The sequence below is a fragment of the Gorilla gorilla genome, chromosome 1 (genome assembly GCF_029281585.2).
Source record: "Gorilla gorilla gorilla isolate KB3781 chromosome 1, NHGRI_mGorGor1-v2.1_pri, whole genome shotgun sequence".
In the NCBI taxonomy this organism is placed as follows: Eukaryota; Metazoa; Chordata; class Mammalia; order Primates; family Hominidae; genus Gorilla; species Gorilla gorilla.
The window spans coordinates 206,990,781-207,011,921 of NC_073224.2; the positions used below are offsets into that span (position 1 = coordinate 206,990,781).

General features: G+C 43.0%; 2 protein-coding genes across 6 annotated transcripts in view; both read left to right on the forward strand.

Annotated features, from left to right (window-relative positions):
• Window positions 1-21,141, forward strand: part of RNF19B (ring finger protein 19B) — a 28,412-nt gene that overhangs the window by 3,186 nt on the left and 4,085 nt on the right. For 3 of the 5 annotated variants that reach the window (XM_055390603.2, XM_055390600.2, XM_031002453.3), the window contains exons 2-7: window positions 11,900-12,105; window positions 13,309-13,453; window positions 15,120-15,282; window positions 16,059-16,173; window positions 17,526-17,666; window positions 19,222-19,429. In XM_055390603.2, the coding sequence (XP_055246578.1) occupies window positions 11,900-12,105; window positions 13,309-13,453; window positions 15,120-15,282; window positions 16,059-16,173; window positions 17,526-17,666; window positions 19,222-19,429 (978 nt within the window). The remainder of the gene's footprint in view (window positions 1-11,899; window positions 12,106-13,308; window positions 13,454-15,119; window positions 15,283-16,058; window positions 16,174-17,525; window positions 17,667-19,221; window positions 19,430-21,141) is intronic. The other 2 variants (XM_031002456.3, XM_031002455.3) reach the window with 1 other exon arrangement.
• Window positions 10,129-10,390, forward strand: LOC109024112 (metallothionein-1E). The gene has a single exon (XM_055391155.2). It carries the CDS (start codon window positions 10,190-10,192, stop codon window positions 10,373-10,375), a length of 186 nt encoding a protein of 61 aa, XP_055247130.1. The 5' UTR covers window positions 10,129-10,189; the 3' UTR covers window positions 10,376-10,390.

Genomic DNA, 21,141 nt, shown 5'->3' on the forward strand with positions numbered 1-21,141 from the left:
TATTTTTAGCCAAGTATTATGTTAGTATCCTCCAGATTTTTTTTAATTAGTTAGAATGATAATCATATATATAGTCATATATATAAACAATGTATTTTTTTATATATGTCATCTACGGACTTAAGGTGGAGTTTGGGGAAAGAAGAAAGCTGGCCTCTCAATACCTGTGTGCCAGGCATATATAATTTAATTCGATACAACCTTGTGAGATAGGTTTAGGTTTGATATAGTTTTATAAATGAGGAAACTAAAGTTTAAGGAAATTGAATGACTTGTTCAGGGTCATATAACTAGTAAGTGGTGGAACCAGGCTTAGAACAGGGGTCTTAATTCCAACCAATGCCAATATTCCTTCCACTCAGCCCCTGTTTTAAAAAGCATTTGCTTGTCAACACAGCCGCATTATTGAGGATGCTGCTGCTTGGGTGCATTTCATTAAGTGTAGCCTGAGGACAACATCGAGAAAGCCAAAGATAGTAGAGTCTAGTTTCCTTTCTGATTCCTGTTGTTAACAGCCTCCTACCTACGTTATTTTTCTTATCTGAAATAGGTCTAATTCTTTCCTGACTTGAGAGGTTTAATTAATGTTTACACAGTGTTTTGAGATCTTCAGTTGAAAGTGGTTATAGGGAGTAACTTTAAAATTCTGTTAGTTGCCAAATAGATGCCTGAGTTCTCCCTTGGGATGTGGCTAGTGGCTTTGCATCTCTTTTTTTTGAGACAGGGTTTCGCTCTGTCACCCAAGCTGGAGTGCAGCAGTGGTGCAATCACGGCTCATTGCAGCCTCAACCTCCTGGGCTCAGGCGATCCTCCTGCCTCAGCATCTCAAGTAGCTGGGAAGACGGGTGCATGCCACCAAGCCCAGCTAATTATTATTATTGTAGAGATAGGTTCTCCCTGTGTTGCCCAGGCTGGTCTCGAACTCCTGGGCTCAAGCTGTTTTCCCGCCTTGGCCTCCCAAAGTGCTGGGATTATTGCTGCCTCTTTTTAATGCCAGGAAAAAAAATAGCTTCTGTGTTCTTACTGGATGTCATGGTTCCCTTGTTTTGTTTTGAACAGTGTTGTTTTGTTTTGTTTTAGAGACAGAGTCTCACTCTGTGCCCAGGCTGGAGTGCAGTGGCATGATCATGGCTTACTGCAGCCTCGAACTCCTTGACTAAAGCAGTACTCCTACCTCAGCCTCCTGAGTAACTGGGATTATAGGCACGAACCACTGCACCCCGCTCCTTTGTTTTATTTTTTTAAACAAATTGTTCTATTCTTCTGGGGCTGGTAGAGGTCATTGATAAACACTAGAAGAGAAGTCCAAGTCCCAGTTACCTCCTATTCCCATACCTGACCATCTTTACTGCCCACAGATAAAGTTCTTGCCAGCCAAATTGATCAGGTCTCCCCTCTGCCTTGTTTGTGCATTTGGTAGGGTGAGGGGGGCATGTGAGCAATCTTACAGGTTCTGATCATTAGTTTTACTATAATTTTTCATAATAACAAGAACACCATACATTCAGAGATTCATGATTTGTTTACAGAATATTTGTAGGATAGAGCAAAGAGTTTTGGATTTTTCTTCTCTTACACTCAAATATGGTTTTATTTTATTCATAAATAAGGGAACCAATTTCAGTGGGAAAACATTCACATTATAATTTTTTTTTTTTTTTGAGACGGAGTCTCGCTCTGTCACCCAGGCTGGAGTGCAGTGGCACCATCTCTGCTCACTGCAAGCTCTGCCTCCCGGGTTCACGCCATTCTCCTGCCTCAGCCTCCCAAGTAGCTGGGACCACAGGCGCCCACCACCACACCTGGTTAATTTTTTTTTTTTTTTGTATTTTTAGTAGAGACGGGGTTTCACCGTGTTAGCCAGGATGGTCTCGATCTCCTGACCTCGTGATCTGCCCACCTCGGCCTCCCAAAGTGCTGGGATTACAGGCGTGAGCCGCTGTGCCCGGCCTCACATTATTATTTAATATACTAAGAACAATATGGCCTAGTATAATCTTAAAACAAGCTGTCAAATGAGATAAAATTAGTTCAAAATACAAATAACTGATTTTTTATAGTTCTTTATAGTCTTCAGACTATAATCTCATTCAGACATAATTTCATTTTAGTCTCATCCAGGTGGATATTGACGTGCATTTTATAAAGGAGAAACCAGTTCAGAGAAGTTTAAATATGGGGCCTAGTGTTTCATTGCTAATAATTGGTACAATTGATCTTTTAAACTTTTGAGTCTCTGCCCAAGTATGTCTTTTCAGAAACCCCGAAGTCAGGTAACCGTAATGTTTTCCTCTCAAGTATCCTGTTGCTAATCTTAAAACCCTTTCAGAATCTCTAGGAGACTGACGGGTGAGCAAAGTAGGCAACAGAAAACTTCCTGGTGTACAGGGGCAGATCTTCTGTACAGATGAATAAGAAGGGATAAGGCTGTCTTGACCTAAATTCTTTGTGCAGGTCTACCACTCCAGCCTTTCATTGCTGCCTCTGTCCTCTGCAGAATCCTTCCTCCCACCTGATCCTAGGAAACAGTATCAGCTATTGGCCTTCCCAGACAACTGGACTGGACCATCCCATAAACAGGAAGCTTTTTTCATCCCTAGCACATTTATGAGGGAAGATCAAGCAAGCTCTTTGAGCAAGACAAATTTCAGTCAGTGAAGGAGGATTTTTGCTTTCTGAAGCCTCCCTGAACCTCTTCTCTTGATTTGGCTCCATACCTCCTGTTCCACAACTTTTCCCTGCATTCCCCAACTCCACACCACCCCCTCCTCTTGTGCGCATACACCAACCTCCATCCCAATACATCTGTCTCAGATTTGCCAAAGTACTTGTACTAAAGGAGAACATCTGTATCACTCCCCTGCTTAAGACTATTCATTGACTACCTAACCTATAAGATGACTTCTCATTATGTCTTTGAGAACTTATTTGATCTATCCTTATCATTTAAGCTCCTTTACAGTTTCCAACCATCTTTTTTTTTTTTTTTTTTTTTTTTTAGATGGAGTCTCGCTCTGTTGCCCAGGCAGGCTGGAGTGCAGTGGTGCAATCTCGGCTCACTGCAAGCTCCACCTCCCGGGTTCATGCCATTCTCCTGCCTCAGCCTCCTGAGTAGCTGGGACTACAGGCACCTGCAACCACGCCTGGCTAATTTTTTGTATTTTTAGCAGAGACGGGGTTTTACCGTGTTAGCCAGGATGGTCTCGATCTCCTGACCTCGTGATCCACCCGTCTCAGCCTCCCAAAGTGCTGGGATTACAGGTGTGAGCCACCACGCCCGGCCATCTCCAACCATCTTTTGATATTATTTTCTATTTTTCACTCACATCACTATTTCCTAAGGTATGTTATAGGCATTACTTGAAAGAAAAATGTTTTGTGAGGAAATAAGCTTGGAAAATACTGAGTTAAACAAAATAAAACAAGTTTATGAGTTTCTTAAATCTTTAAACATGCTAATATGTAGTATAAATCTTCAATATAATATAATTTCCCCAATTTATATCACCAGGAAACAGGTTTTTGTTTTTTCTGTAGCATCTTTAAGGCTTAACTCAAACTTTCCCTAAACTCCTTTAATAGTTACCATGCTGGCCTGCCTTTGGTTAGTATCCTTATTTAACCATAAACCTTATGCTCTGAATAGATTGAGAGCTCATGTCTCTAGACTAGGATATCTATATTCCAACCATTTCTACAACTCTGTGTACAAAGTCTTTCAATTAGGCTCTAGAAGAGTGTGGTACATAGATGAATTTTGATGAAAAAGATAAGAAATATGAGCAGCATAGTTCTCAGAGGAAGAATAGAGATGAAAGAGATAAGCAAGAATAGTATAGACAGGTGATCATTCAATTCAACAGACGACTTTTTTTGAGATGGAGTCTCGCTTTGTCGCCCAGGCTGGAGTGCAGTTGTGCCATCTCAGCTCACTGCAACCTCTGCCTCTCGGGTTCAAGCGATTCTTCTGCCTCAGCCTCCCAAGTATCTGGGATTACAGGTACATGCCACAATGCCCAGCTAATTTTTGTATTTTTAGTAGAGACAGGGTTTCACCATGTTGGCCAGGCTGGGCTTGAATTCCTGACTTCAAGTGATCCACCCACCTCAACCTCCCGAAGTGCTGGGATTACAGGTGTGAGCCACCACACCTGGCTTCAACAGATACTTTCGGAATGATACACTGTTGAACCCTGGGTAAGTACTAGGTATTACAAAAAGAACTTAGACATGGTTTTCTTGATAGGAAGTTTCACCTGGTAGAGGAGACAGATAATTGATACATAGATAGATAGAAAATTATTCAAATGTCGTATGATAAATACTAAAGAAAATATGGGTGCTCTTAGATAGATGAAAGAACAATAGAATTTGCATGACGGTTTCAAGAAAGACTTCACAGAGGAGCAGGCATGGTGGTGTGCACCTGTGGTCCCAGCTACTTAGGAGGCTGAGGTGGGAAGATTAGTTGAGCCCAGGAGTTCGAGACCAGCCTGGGTAATAGCGAGACCCCATACCTGGGAAATGACAAGAGATCAACCTGAAAACGTGGACTGGATTCAGGTTGATAGGCCGTGTAAGCCATGAAAATAAGTTTTGGGTTGAAGCACTTTTTTTCTTTTTTCTTTTTCTTTGAAGGATTTTAAGCAAAAGAGTAACCTTCTAGAATGGAATTTGGATGGAGTGGGGAATAGGGAGAGCAGATAAGGAGGCTCTTGGAGTTGTCTAGCCTAGAGATGGGTCTTAAATAGGGCAGGAAAAATGAAGATGTTAAGGGTACAGTTCATTGTGACAACTTGGCACATGTCTACCACCCTGATGCCTACTAGGGGTCTATTTGTAAATGGGTAGCCTAGTTATGTTACATGACTTGGGGATGGAAAGTACAGACATAATATAGGAACACATTTCTTTAACCACCGAAGTCTATTGGAGCATAATCAAATTTATACTAATGGAAATCTTTCTTTCCAGGGCTGAAGCTAAGTAATGCCGTGGTCTAGCTTGTCACTTTATGAAGTTTCTGAAGATTTAGGAAATTAATAAAATGAGTAAAAGTTGTATGAACTTAAGCAGCGGGGGCTGGGGTGGGCGGTCTGTAGTCTTCTTCTTTATTATTATTTTTTATTTTTTTGAGATAGGGTTTAACTCTGTAACTCTGTTGCCCGTGCTGGAGTGCAGTGGTGCAATTTCAGCTCACTAGAACCTCAACCTCCCAGGCTCAGGTGATCCTCCCACCTCAGCCTCCTAAGTAGCTGGGACTGCAGGCATGTGCCACCACATGCCACCGCACCCCACCACACTCGGCTAATTTTTGTTGTTGTTGTTATTTGAAGAGAGAGTCTCACTCTGTCACCCAGGCTGGAGTGCAGTGGCGCAATCTCGGCTCACAGCAACCTCTGCCTCCTGGATTCAAGTGATTCTCCTGCCTCAGCCTCCCGAGTAGCTGGGAGTAGCTGGGACTACAAGTGCACGCCACCATGCCCAGCTAATTTTTTTGTATTTTTAGTAGAGATGGGGTTTCGTCACGTTGGCCAGGCTGGTCTCGAACTCCTGACCTCAGGTGATCCACCCACTTCAGCCTCCCAAAGTGCTGGGATTACAGGCATGAGCCACCATGCCCGGCCTAATTTTTGTGTCTTTCGTAGAGATGGGATTTCACCATGTTGCCCTGGCTGGTCTTGAACTCTTGGGTTCAAGTGATCCTCCTGCCTTTGCCTGACAAAGTTCTGGGGTTATGGGCATGAGCCACTGCACCCAGCTGTGTCTGTATTCTTCACAGCATGTAATTTTCTACACCTTTCTTTTAGCTTCTAATTAGCAAGCCTGACTGGTTGGTTAAGCTAAAAGAGCAGAGTAGGAGAGATGCCCCAGCATGGGACGTGGAAGAGAAGGAACAAGGTGGACAGGGCAGATTGGGTTTCAAGGGTGAGGTATTTTCTTTTCTTTTTTTTTTTTTTTTTGAGACAGGGTTTAGCTCTATCTCCCAGGCAGGAGTGCAGTGGCACGATCTTGGCTCACTGCAACCTCCACTTCCCAGTCTGTAGCCATCCTCCCACCTCAGCCTCCTGAGTAGCTGGGACTACAGGCATGCACTACAGGCATGCACCACCACGCCTAGCTAATTTTTGTGGGTTTTTTTTGTAGAGATGGGGTTTTGCCATGTTGCCCAGACTGGTCTCGAACTCCTGAGCTCAAGCAATCCACCCACCTTGGCTTCCCAAAGTGCTGGGATTACAGGTGTGATCCACCATGCCCAGGCGAGGTTTTTTTTTTCAACTATTCGGGAAGAAGATTACCCTATTCAGAACTTAGGGGTTTACCACTAAAGTGGTGGGTTTATATGAAATTTTAGGATTAGGTTATAGTACCTGGCATATGATAAGCCAATAGATGCATGGATACATTGAAAAGATTGCTTTAGAGCAGAGTGATGGCCTAGGAGAAGACCTAGAATGCCCTAGGGAAGGTCAAACAACCAAAACAAGAGAGGGTCTCTGTCATTCATGCAACACAGGTATTTTGAGCATGAACCAGTATACTAGACTGAGATTAAAAAGTGGATGATATGTCTCCTTAAGTCCAGTGTGGTTTGGAGGCAAGCATATAAACAGATAGTTACATTATAATGTAAGTGTTATAAAATAATTGTGCACACCCACGAAGTAGGCAACAAGCTGCCTAGAGAGGTTAAGTATATTTTACAGAGAAAATGACACTTGAGTTGGTTCTTAAATGGGTACTTGTCAGGGCAAGAAGTAAGGACAAGACATTTCTAGGTAGAAGGAATAGAGTATGTAAAGGCCAGAAAGTAGGACAGAGTGTACGATGTTTTTATGCCATATATCTTTGAGGACAAGGTCTCACATGCAGTTTTAGAACGTGTTTAGCTACGTTTGAATGCGACAAGTACCTGTACCTCCATTTGGCGGAATAGAAGCTAAGGTTTGGAGATTTTTTTTTTTTTTTTGAGATGGAATTTCTCTTTTGTTGCCCAGGCTGGAGTGCAGTGGTGTGGTCTTGGCTCACTGCAACCTCCGCCTCCCAGTTTCAAGCAATTCTCCTGCCTCAGCCTCCCGAGTAGCTGGATTACAGGCATGCGCCACCATGCCTGGCTAATTTTTGTATTTTTAGTTGAGACGGGATTTCGCCATGTTGGCCAGGCTGGTCTTGAACTCCTGACCTCAGGTGATCTACCTGCCTCGGCCTCCCAAAGTGCTGGGATTACAGGCGTGAGTGACCGCACCAGGCCGGTTTGGAGATTTTAATAGCTTCATGTCATGCAGCATGAGTCAGAGGCAAGAGCTCAGACCAGGTACCCAAAAACAGGAATGCCAGATCTCGTGCCCTGAGTAATTCTGTGTCGTAGTAATAGATCGCTGTGGATTCATGAGTATTTGGGGTTATTTTACTTCCTTGGCACCAAATTACACACTCAAAATTGACATTGTCAATCCTATCCAATGTTCTTCTTTTTCAAGAAAAAAAAAAAAACTGGGCTGGGCACAGTGGCTCACACTTGTAATCCCAGCACTTTGGGAGGCTGAGGCAGGCGGATCACTTGAAGGCCAGGAGTTCGAGACCAGCCTGGCCAACATGGTGAAACCCCATCTCTACTAAAAATACAAAAAATGTAGCTGGGCATGGTGGCGGGTGCCTGTAAGCCCAGCTACTTGGGAGGCTGAGGCAGGAGAATCGCTTGAACCCAGGAGGCAGAGGTTGCAGTAAGCCGAGAGCACGCCATTGCACTCCAGCCTGGGCAACAAGAGTGAAACTCCGTCTCAAAAAAAAAAAGAAGTGGGGGCTGGGGGAATGTTAATAAACATTTACTTCTGCCATGTGAGGTAGGAATGGATGATGAGGTGTTCAAGGCTCCCTACTGGCTGTCCACTTAATTTGTATCTTTAGAAGTTGACTTAGTGCTTTTCTGAGGTCATCCAGTAACTTTCCCATTTAATGCAAAATAACAAGCTAGTCACTATCTTGAGGAGACACGTTGTTTATCTTTAGTAGTTATTTTGCAGCTAGGTGGGGTAAATTTGCCCAGAACTCCTACAGGATATGAATCATTTGCATTCATAGGTTGACCTATTCTCACTTTGTTCTTTTTGAAAAGAGTTTTAATACAGCCTGTATTATATAACATAGGGGATACATTGTCATTTATATTTTCAGCATCATTCTCAAGTCAATTTGCAGAATCTATGGTAAACGTGAGAACTTGAGTTGCTATGATTAACATCTCATGTACATTCAAATAAACAAGCAAACTGTAGAATAAATCCCAGAAAATGTTATTAGCTTTTTGTACAAGTTATTTGAGGTCTTTGAATATTGCGGGAGAGTATTGGAATAGAGGACAGAGTGCAGATGGCAACATGGAAACCTGCAATTACTGATGTTTTTAAAAATGTGTGTGATAGACCAAGCTTAGTGGCTCATGCCTGTAATCCCAGTGCTTTGGGAGGCTAAGGCTGGAGGGTTGCTTGAAGACAGGAGTTCCAGACCAGCCTGGGCAACATAGCAAGACCAACCCTGTCTCTACAAAAAAAAAAGAAAAAGAAAAAAGAAAAAGTTAGCTGGGCATGGTGGTATGCACTGCTACGTGGAGGCCTGAGGTGGGATCACTTGAGCCCAGGAGTTTCAGGTTGCAATGAGCTATCATCACACCACTGTCCAGAAGCTGGGCGACAGAGTGGGACCTTGTCTTCAAAAAAAAAAAAAAAATTGTGTGATTAACTTTCATAACTTTCCATTTATTTATTTATTATTTTTTTAGACAGAATCTCACTCTGTCACCCAGGCTGGAGTGCAGTGGCGCAAACTGGAGCCTCAACCTCCCAGCCTCAAGCAGTCCTCCCACCTCAGCCTCCCAAGTAGCTGTGACTGCAGGCCTGTGTCACCATACCTGGCTGATTTTTTTTTTTTTGAGATGGAGTCTCACACTGTCACCCAGGCTGGAGTGACACCCATGGTGGCGCAATCTCTGCTCACTGCAACCTCCACCTCCCGGGTTCAAGCGATTCTCCTGCCTCAGCCTCCTGAGTAGCTGGGATTACAGGTGCCCGCCACCATGCCCAGCTAATTTTTTGTATTTTTAGTAGAGACAGCGTTTCACCATGTTGGTCAGGCTGGTCTCGAACTCCTGACCTTGTGACTTGCCTGTCTCAGTCTCCCAAAGTGCTGGGATTACAGGTGTGAGCCACCACGCCAGGCTTTTTTTTTTTTTTTTTTTTTTTTTTAAAGAGAAAAGGTCTTGCTGTGTTGCCCAGGCTGGTCTAAAAATGCTGGCCTCAAGCGATCTTCCTGCCTCAGCCTCCCAAAGTGCTGAGATTACAGGCATGAGCCATCTCACCTGGCTAAAATTTTATTTTATACAAGTATTATATTTCTTGTTAGAGTAATCTGAGCATTTAATTGACATATTTGGAATTAATCAGAAAGGCTAATAGTTATATAAATATATTGGATTGTTTGTGTGAGACTAATTCTTGGCAAATGAACATGAACTACAAGAAATGGTCGACATTAGTGCTGATAAATTCTGTATCTTTACATGAAGAATGTGTCACAGCTGAGTGCGGTGGCTCACACCTGTAATCCCAACACTTTGAGAAGCCAAGACAGGCAAATCACCAGAGGTCAGGAGTTGAAGACCAGCCTTGCCAACATGGTGAAGCCCTGTCTCTACTAAGAAAAAAAAAAAAAAAAGCCGGGCGTGGTGGCGAGCGCCTGTAATCCCAGCTACTCGGGAGGCTGAGGCAGGAGAATCACTTGAACTTGGGAGGAGAAGATTGCAGTGAGCCGAGATCACGCCACTGCGCTCCATCCTGGGCGATATAGTGAGACTCTGTCTCAAAAAAAAAAGAATATGTGTCAGAAGAGAGAAAGGGAGGTATGGCCTTAATGCTGTATTAATTTATAAGATAGAGGCATGGTATTCTTGGATTCTGGAGCCTATCAAGACATTTCAAGGTATAGATTTGAATTGAAAAAGTGTGGAAAGATAAGATGAGCTTTCAAGAGGGATGCTGATCATAAGTCTTTAGGGTTATTGTCTCTGTGACTATGGTCAGACCAGCTTCACTGTGGAACTGGAACTTAAGAATGAAAAAGGCAGCGCGCTTTCCAACTGCCCGACTACTCGTTGGCCTCACCGGTGGGAGCTCCAGCATCTCCTTTGCTCGAAATGGACCCCAACTGCTCCTGTGCCACTGGTGGCTCCTGCACGTGCACCGGCTCCTGCAAGTGCAAAGAGTGCAAATGCACCTCCTGCAAGAAGAGCTGCTGCTCCTGCTGCCCCGTGGGCTGTGCCAAGTGTGCCCAGGGCTGCGTCTGCAAAGGGGCGTCGGAGAAGTGCAACTGCTATGCCTGACGTGGGGACAGCTCTGCTCCCAGATGTAAATAGAGTAACCTGCACAAACCTGGATTTTTTAAAAAATACAACACTGAGCCATTTGCTTCATTTCTTTTTATATTAAATATGTTAATGACAATAAAACAATTTTTACTTGAAGAAAAAAATGAAAAAGGCTGAGTGCGGTGGCTCACGCCTGTAATCGCAGCACTTTGGGAGGTCGAGGAGGGTGGATCATAAGGTCAAGAGATCAAGACCATCCTGGCCAACATGGTGAAACCCTGTCTCTACAAAAATACAAAAATTAGCTGCGCATGGTGATGCACGCCTATAGTCCCAGCTACTCAGGAGGCTGAGGCAGGAGAATCGCTTGAACCCGGGAGGCGGAGGTTGCAGTGAGCCGAGTCGCGCCACTGCACTCCAGCCTGGCGACAGAGCGAGACTCCATCTCAAAAAAAAAAAAGAATGAAAAGATAGCATGGTGGCTCATGCCTGTAATTCCAGCACTTTGGGAGGCTGAGGCAGGCTGATTGATTGAGCCCGGAAGTTTGCGACCAGCCTGGGCAATGGGGCGAAACCCCATCTCTATGCAAATTACAAAAATTAGCCAAGTGTGGTGGTGCGCACCTGTAGTCCCAGCTACTCTAGAGGCTGAGGCAAGAGGATTGCTTGAGCCTGGGATGCGGAGGTTGCAGTGAGCCACTGCATTCCACCCTGGGTGACAGCGAGACCCCATCTCAAAAAAAAAAAAGAAAAAAGGAATTAAAAAATAAACTTTAGTTTTTGCCATAGCTCTTTATTTCACTAATGTTCTCTTCCTTTGTATAAACAAATACTAATCTCTCTAAATATAGCAAACTATCAAAAGGAAATAGTTTTGTACCCTGTTATGTATGAAACTTACTATGACAAACTACTCCTAAAGCAGCTTCAGCTATGATTGAATAAATGCTGGAAATCCAGGATAAATAAGATACTCCACCTCCACTTTTTAAAGTAAATAAATGATTTGTGTTTTTGGAATCTCAAGAAATTTATAGCCAGGCATGGTGGCTCATGCCTGTAATCCCAGCACTTTGGGAGGCCGAGGCAGGTGGATCACCTGAGGTCAGGAGTTTGAGACCAGCCTGGCCAACATGGTGAAACCCCATCTGTACTAAAAATACAAAAAAAATTAGCCAGGCGTGGTGGCTTGCACCTGTAATCCCAGCTACTAGGGAGTCTGTGGCAGGAGAATTGCTTGAACCTGGGAGGTGGAGGTTGTACTAAGCCGAGATTACACCACTGCGCTCCACACTCCAGCCTGGGTGACAGAGCAAGACTGTCTCAAAAAAAAAAAAAAAAGTTTTACTTTCTCACATGGGATATATTTTACAGTTGGTCAGATGTGCTTGTGTGTGTATATGTGTGTATGTGTATTCTTTTCTCTGTATCATATGTGATAGTGGGGTAGTGCCAAACATTGTTAACTCTGATGAATAATGTCTCTTTTGGTTAGATCATTCTTACCTTACTGGTATCTCTTACTGTTTCCTTACCTAGTTATGCTGTTATTGCCTATGGCTGTGCCAGCTGCCCGAAGCTAACTTGTGAGAGGGAAGGTTGCCAGACTGAGTTCTGCTACCACTGCAAGCAGATATGGCATCCAAATCAGACATGCGATATGGCCCGTCAACAGAGGGCCCAGACTTTACGAGTTCGGACCAAACACACTTCAGGTCTCAGTTATGGGCAAGAATCTGGACCAGGTATAAGTTGGCATTATCTCATTGTCTCTTTATTTGGTATTTCATGTTGTGAGCCCATAGCTGAAAGAAATTATCTTATTGTATAACCCAAGTACTCCAAAGGATCAGAGAGCAGAAAATATCATTTGGTAATACTTTCAATATTATAATAAAGATAGCACTTCCCTCTCTAACCGTTACAGGTTATCCAACCTATATAAAATTGAAATGCAACAAAATTGAATTATGTAGTTCCTGCTTTCTTAGTAATATGTCTCAGATTGGAGAGCAATTAGTTCATTTTGTTTTGCTAGGGGCTTTTTCAAAACTTTCATTGTGAACAGAAAGACATTTAATTAATATTAAACCTGTGCTGTTTGCCTTCGAGCTGACTTAAGTGCCTCACTGCCTTTGGAAGTAGAGTACAGATTGAAGAAAAGGAAACAGTATTAGTATAGATTAATGATTAACCTTAAAAGGAGGAATGTCACACATTCAGCTCCAACCTTGACGAGTCAGAGGAAACCTATTTTAAAATGTCAGTGGATTTATTGCTTTGTACTTTTATTTTGCTGATGTCATTTGGGAGAGGCTAGTAGGAAAGATTTTGCCATTCACTTTTTCCTGGCACAGCATAATTTCCTAAATTGTCATTTTATTAGGATACTTCATAACTTGCTCTGAAAATTACCAAGCATATGCTACATAGCATACCCAGTTGTTTTTAGATTTTGAATTTGAAAGTATCATGGGAAGGGATTGTGGGCTATGTTAACAGCAAATCACAATGATACATGTTGAACCTGAAAAATAAATTTCCCGAACTAAAGTTTTTAAAAATGTAAAGCTAATTCCAGGCTGCAGGCTATTCTTTCTGTAGGATTCTTCTTTTAAATCTGCCAGCCTATCGACTGGTAGAAATTTCATTTTTCTTGGAAACATCTTTCTCCCTAAGGAAATCTCCTTGCTAGAGTGTGGTTCAAGTGCTGTGTAAGATGCCGGTTGTTGGGATAGGCAGCTCAATAAGAGACAGGATTCATTTTATGAAAATTCCTGAGGTCTAGACATAGCCAACCTTCCAGTAAAGTGGGTTGTACAATTTGGAGTGTTCAGTGAAGAGTTCTTGACTGCTGCCTCATTTCTTATATATACTCCTAGGAACAATTAAATCAAACTGGATTTAACTAGGGGTATTTTTTCTACCCATTCTTCCCCCACTCATAGCAGATGACATCAAGCCATGCCCACGATGCAGTGCATACATTATCAAGATGAATGATGGAAGCTGTAATCACATGACCTGTGCAGTGTGTGGCTGTGAATTCTGTTGGCTTTGTATGAAAGAGATCTCAGACTTGCATTACCTCAGGTAAGATGGGAAATGCATCCATTCCTTTCATAGTCTTATTCTCTTACTGATTGAGGGAAAAGGATGTCAAAAAGACACAGCCGTTCTCTCATTACAGGTTAAGGAAGCTGTGAAAACTTCTTCTGACATGCTCCTCTAATCATGTTTTCACCAGCTACTATTCTAGTTCTTTCTACCTTTCTTTGCATGCCATATTACAGGTAGTCTGGACTTGCTTTTTCCCTTTTGCTGTCTTGCCTCCATACTTGTTCATGTTCTTTCCTTTGCCTAGAATGCTTTCTGCCTACCTTCCAGTATCCTCCTTTTATCTCAACTTGTTCAGTTCTTATCTTTTAAGAGCCACTTAAATGCCTTTCGTCCATGTTGCCTCTCCTTTTTCCACCTCATTCTTTGACTTTCTTTTATCTTTTGTCATAAATATCCTCAGTACTTTACACTTCATGTACCTATCTTATCTTACTAAACTGTAAGTATCTTGAGGCTAGAGTTGTGACCTTTTTACAGTTTTTTGCATTTAGTGAGTTCCCAAGGAATTCATTAAGTGAATTCTTTTTTTTTTTTTTTTTTTTAAAGACAGAGTTTCTCTCTGTCGCCCAGGCTGGAGTGCAGTGGCTCGATCTCGACTCACTGCAAACTCCACCTCCCAGGTTCAAGTGATTCTCCTGCCTCAGCCTCCTAAGTAGCTGGGATTACAGGCACCTGCCACCATGCCCAGCTAATTTTTGTATTTTTAGTGGAGGCGGGGTTTCACCATGTTAGCCAGTCTGGTCTTGAACTCGAACCTCAGGTGGTCCCCCTGCCTCGGCCTCCCAAAGTTATGGGATTACAAGCACGAGCCACCACGCCCAGCCTCATTGAGTGAATACTAAAATATTGTTGTGGAGGAGTTAATATTTACAAACAAAATGTTTGCTAATATTTACAAATAAAATGTGTTAATATTTACAAACAAACATTCGTTGTGTAAATGAAACACAACACCTTCATTGCCAATTTGTCGAACATTTGAGTACTTACTGTGTGCTAGTCATTGGGGACATAGGGGTGAGTAAGACATGATCCCTATTTTCAAAATTGTTTATCCCTTCTAGTGGAGAAGATAACACAAAGAGAATGGGCAAAAATGGTTGGGCCCAGAAGGGCTGACTGTAAAAGTAGCCAAACTCAGAATACCAAACTGATACAAAGGTTATGATGAGGTCTTTTTATATCCTCTCCCAGGAACATGGTTTGCAATATCTATTAGGTATGGTAGGACATATGCCAAGAAAACTACACAAATCAGAGTGTTCATTAGTGCAGGGTGCAGTGTGTCTGGATGGGATGTCAAGTGCATAAGGCTATGCAGCATCCCAAGTATTGTCAGTCATGGAAGCTAGATCAGTTTTGGTGGGTTAGGGAAGACAGAATTCAGCAGAGAAGAATGGAAAAGGAATTTCAAGTCTGGAAGCCTGTCTTTACAACAACAACCAAAAAAGTTAAAGAGCCCAGAGCTCTAATAGTCTGGCCTTGTCCTTTGCTCTCCCTTGTGTAATGTATTCATTTCCCGTAAACTCTTCTGTTAATCACTCTTACTGAAAAGAAGGCTGTTGCTGTTATCAAGCCCTCTGATAATACTAGCTGTATTTGTAATGTTGACATTAACTTCAGTCTGTTTCCCCTGCAGCCCCTCTGGCTGTACATTCTGGGGCAAGAAGCCATGGAGCCGTAAGAAGAAAATTCTTTGGCAGCTGGGCACGTTGATTGGTGCTCCAGTAGGGATTTCTCTCATTGCTGGCATTGCCATTCCTGCCATGGTCATTGGCATTCCTGTTTATGTTGGAAGGAAGGTAAGAAAGACATGCTGGTTTCTGTGCTTGTTTCAACTTTAGGTTCGCTGGTAAAGGTTTGAGGGAAATGGGAAGGAGCTATGTTTCAGAGCTGCCTGAAAACCAGCTGGTTCTTAGATAAAAATAACCTTACTTTCTTAAATGGATTTTCATAAACCCCCATGAGATCTGAAAGTTCTTATTAACATCCTGGGCCTGGCTTGTCTCAGTGACTTAAAGGTAGAATGCTGGGCCAGGCATGATGGTTCACATTTGTAATACATGGCCTAGCACTTTGGGAAGCCCAGGCAGGTAGATCAGTTGAGCCCAGCTGTTTGAGACCAGCCTGGGCAACATGGCAAAACCCATCTCTACCCAAAAAAATAGAAAAATTAGCTGGGTATGGTAGCATGTTCCTACAGTCCCAGCTACTAGGGAGGCTGAGGTGGGAGGATTGCTTGAGCCCAGGGACGTAGAGGTTGCAGTGAGCCAAGATCGCACCACTGCACTCCAGCCTGCATGACAAGACTCCAAAAAAAAAAAAAAAGAAGAAGAAGGTAAAATGCTTACTTCATTCTGCTGGAGTTATTTTGTCTCTTTTTGGATTAACTTTGCCTGTATTACTTTATATCTTCCAGGTCTGAGTTAGGTTAAAATTTGATAAAGATGCCTATTTGGGGTGGAGGATATGTTTTAATATAGATAACTTACAAGTGAATATTCACCTGTCCTTTTTTTCTCTGGCAAAAGATTGATGTCCTAACCTGCTGACCTGGATTTTCTTTTTTTATTCTTAGATTCACAGCAGGTATGAGGGAAGGAAAACCTCCAAACACAAGAGGAATTTGGCTATCACTGGAGGAGTGACTTTGTCGGTCATTGCATCCCCAGTTATTGCTGCAGTTAGTGTTGGTAAGCTAGTCAGGACCACACCTCTTCTCTCTCAGCTTTCTGACCATAGCAGTTTAGCCAGATGGCCAGATGTTCCTCAAAGACTCCTACATTTTATGCCAACCCACCTTGATAGTAAATTCTGTTAGGCACCATGATTATGATTATTTTTTAGTTTTTCAAGCACACCAAATTATCAGAGTGTGCGATCTTTTGTTCTTAAGTTAGTGCCTAGAACTCCATTTGGCACATAGAAAAGTTGAATTAAAGAAACTTATTTTAAGCCCTAGTTTTCACCTTTCATCTTCCTTCTCTACTTGCCATGAAATCCACAAAACAAAATTACTTTTGTTTTGATTTGTTTAATGCTTCACATTACTTTGGGAGGCATAAGAGTTTGTTTTAGAGTAATAATAGTGTAACTAATATTTAATGTGGCTCTTCATGTGCCAGGAGTGGTTCTGAGACTTTTGCATATATTAATTTATTTAATCCTCACAATCCTTACAAAAGGAAGCACAATTTTAATAGAAAGGTGCAGTAATTGGCTGGGCGTGGTGGCTCACGCCTGTAATCCCAGTGCTTTGGGAGGCGAGGCCGGCGGATCACGAGGTCAGGAGATCGAGACCATCCTGGCTAACACGGTGAAACCCCGTCTCTACTAAAAATACAAAAAATCAGCCGGGTGTGGTGGCGGATGCCTGTAGTCCCAGCTACTTGGGAGGCTGAGGCAGGAGAATGGCGTGAACCTGGGAGGCGGAGCTTGCAGTGAGCCGAGATCGTGCCACTGCACTCCAGCCTGGGCAACAGAGTGAGACTCCGTCTCAAAAAAAAAAAAGAAAGGTGCAGTAATTTTCCCAAGGTCACTTAGCTGGGACATGAATCAAGTTAATCTGCCTTCAGATCCTGTTCTCTTAACAGCTAAGCCATTCTACCTCACACAGAAGTAAGATTTTGGAATTAACATCCTGAGGAGATCCTAAACTCCAAGCAGTAGTCACTTATTTAATATTTGATTCTTGATTGGCTCTTGATTGGGTTAGCATTTCAGCAGTGATTAGAAGAGGGGAAAATGAAAGCAACATACATTTACTGTGCAAAGCACAGTACATAGCATTCTCATTTGATTATTGACAACCCTGGGAAGATAGGTCCAAGGTTATACAGCTAGTAAATGGAGCCAAGAATCTAATCCAGACCTTTCTGATTTCTAGCCTGGTCATCATTCTGTTACACCAGGCCACCTTTTTGGGATAGCCATTTTCTGTCTTCCTTTCTTTATAAAGTGGTTTGTCCATGCCCAGACTGGGAAGAAGAATTCAGGGCACTTGCAACCTAATAGCCAGCTGACATGTTTCCTTCTCTTCCCCCAGGTATTGGTGTCCCCATTATGCTGGCATATGTTTATGGGGTTGTGCCCATTTCTCTTTGTCGTGGAGGCGGCTGTGGAGTTAGCACAGCCAACGGAAAAGGAGTGAAAATTGAATTTGATGAAGATGATGGTCCAATCACAGGTAAAAAGGATGTTTGTTTCCATTTGAATTTATGATATACAAGATAAAAATCAGTAAAATTCAGCACATTTTACAGGGAGATTGTCATTGGATTACTTTGGATAATGAGCTTTGTAGGGGGTAAAGTATTTTTAGCTTTTCATTTCTTTGTTCCAAAGTTATTAGGTTAATTCCCCTGGTACTTGCCTCTGTGTGGCAGGTACAAACTAGTAGGATTCCAAGTAACTCCAAATATGCTGGTAGTAGTAGTGATTATAATAACATCTTTATATCTGCACAGTACTTGATAATTTTCAGAGTATTTTACACAATTATCTCACTTGCTTTTTACAACAAACAGCTCTCTCACGAGGGAGGATGGAGCTGTTATCCCCATTTAAATGGGAATTTCTTTTTTTTTTTTTTTTTTTTTTTGAGACGGAGTCTCTGTCACCCAGGCTGGAGTACGATGTCGCGATCTCGGTTCACTGCAACCTCTGCCTCCCAGGTTCAAGCGATTCTCCTGCCTCAGCCTCCTGAGTAGCTGGGACTACAGCCACGTGCCACCACGCCTGGCTAATTTTTTTTTTTTAGTATAGACAGGGTTTGGGGTTTCACCGTGTTAGCCAGGAAGATCTCGATCTCCTGACCCCATGATCCGCCCACCTTGGCCTCCCAAAGTGCTGGGATTACAGGTGTGAGCCACCACATCTGGCCTAAATGGGAATTTCTTTAAGCTTTCATCTTACTATCTATTAAGAGCTTCACAGAGCTGAGACTAGGGCAAGTCTTCTGACTTTTACTTTAATGTGATTTCTACTCGTAATAACTAACGTAGGGCACAGAGATCCCCAAAGGTTTTTCTAGCTTTCTTTTTTCTTTTCTTTTTTTTTTTTTGAGATGGAGTCTTGCTCTGTTGCCCAGGCTGGAGTGCAGTGGCATGATCCTGGCTCACTGCAGGCTCCGCCTCCCAGGTTCACGTCACTCTCCTGCCTCAGCCTCCCGAGTAGCTGGGACTACAGGCGCCCGCCACCACGCCTGGCTAAATTTTTTGTATTTTTAGTAGAGATGGGGTTTCACTGTGTCAGCCAGGATGGTCTCCATTTCCTGACCTCGTGATCTGCCTGCCTCGGCCTCCCAAAGTGCTGGAAGTACAGGCGTGAGCCACTGCGCCCGGCCGGTTTTTCTAGCTTTCTACTAGAAGCTTCCTATTAAAATCAGCACATGACCCAAACATTTTTTAAATCTTCACGTTTGGTTACGTGGAAGCAACAGTGTACTGGAAAGAATAGTGGCCTTGGAATCAGAGTTATAGTTTCGTGTAACTGCCATGGCCTTGGACAAGTCATTTAGTTTTAAATTTTAGTTTTCTCATCTAAAATTGAGGCTATTAATGCCTAGTTATTTGGAGGATTAAATATGAACATATGTTAAAACACCTGATATGTGGCGACTGCACACAGTACCTGTTCATTAAGTAAATACATTAGTTCTCTGAAAAGTCATTGCAGGAAAATGCCTACTGACTGTTTTGATGCTCTGCTGTCTTGAATTGGATGTTTGGTTCTATCCCCAGTGGCAGATGCCTGGAGAGCCCTCAAGAATCCCAGCATTGGGGAAAGCAGCATTGAAGGCCTGACTAGTGTATTGAGCACTAGTGGAAGCCCTACAGATGGACTTAGTGTTATGCAAGGTCCTTACAGCGAAACAGCCAGCTTTGCAGCCCTCTCAGGGGGCACGCTGAGTGGCGGCATTCTCTCCAGTGGCAAGGGAAAATATAGCAGGTAAACAAATAGATAATTTCTGACAGAAATGGTTAGAATTATAAGAAGTAACACATTGAGCCATTTCTCTGTGCCAGGCTTGTGCCATGTATCATCTTATTTTGATTTAATTGTCAATGGTTTTGTTTTGTTTTGTTTTGTTTTTACTTTTTTTTTTTTAAAGACGGAGTCTCACTCTGTGGCTCAGGCTGGAGTGCCATGGCGCGATCTCGGCTCACTGCAAGCTCCGCCTCCTGGGTTCAAGCGATTCTCCTGCCTCAGCCTACTGAGTAGCTGGGATTACAGGCACCCGCCACCACGCCCAGCTAATTTTTTGTATTTTTAGTAGAGATGGAGTTTCACCATGTTAGCCAGGATGGTCTCAATCTCCTGACCTCGTGATCCGCCCGCCTTGGCCTCCCAAACTGTTGGGATTACAGGCATGAGTCACTGCGCCAGGCCTTTTTTTTTTTACTTTTACAAATAGGAAACAAGCTTAGAAAAAAAGGTTACGTCAGTTTTGCAAAGTTCATTGTTCTTTCCATTGCACCATAGCTGCCTCTATATAAAGAATAATCCTGACTTCAGATTCCCCCTTGACTGCCTGAGGCTGCCTGCTTCAGGAAGGGAGAGTAGGCATTTTTATAGAATTCCTAAAGCTATGCTCTCCATTAGGCTTGTCATTGGCTTTCAGTAGCATTTATGCTGTATCATGGCTTATTTATTTTATTTTATTTTTTTGAGACGGAGTCTTGCTCTGTCGCCCAGGCTGGAGTGCAATGGCGCGATCTTGGCTCACTGCAGCCTCCACCTCCTGGGTTCTAGTGATTGTCCTGCCTCAGCCTCCCAAGAGGCTGGGACTACAGGCGTGCACCACCATGCCTGGCTAATTTTTGTATTTTCAGTAGAGACAGGGTTTCACCATGTTGGCCAGGCTGGTCTCAAGCTCCTGACCTTGTGATCCACCCGCCTCAGCCTCCCAAAGTGCTGGGATTACAAGCATGAACCACCACACCCAGCCCATCATGGTTTATTGATAGTGGGCTTTGGGGATGTTTTTTTGTTTCTTTTCTCACTCTGTCATCCAGGCTGGAATGCAGTGGCACAATCATGGCTCACTGCAGCCTCAACTTCCTGGACTCAGGCAATCCTACCACCTCAGCCTCCTGAGTAGCTAGGACTACAAGTGCACACACCACACCCAGCTAACATTTTAAATTTTTTGTAGAGATGGGGTCTTGCTCTGTTGCCCAGGCTGGTCTTAAACTCCTGGCCTCAAGCCATCCTCCCAACTTGGCTCCCAATGTGCTAGGATTATAGGCATGAACCATTGCCCGCAGCTGGTTTAGTGATACTGCAATCCTTATTACCTTTCTATTTCCATTTGCTAAATAAGGAAAATCAATTCTATGTACTTGTGTTGAAAATATGTAAAGCTTTGTAACTAAAAGGATTGTGACTTGCTTGGTCATTTCACTAGTTAGGCAGACCAGAGTGTATATTTTCAGAGGAGCATAACATGTTGCCTGAGAAGCAGTTAGTTGAATGCAACGGAGAAGAAAGGCCTAGGGAGGGGTAAAGGTAGAACAAAGCAGGATAGGAAGGTAGAGGAGATGGTTGCCTTCAGCTGTCCGAAGGACCTTCAACTGTGAAAAGGATTAGACTTCTATGCCTCATACCAAAAGGTAGATTAAGATGACTTGGCAGAAGCTAAAGGGAAACTAATTTTGGTT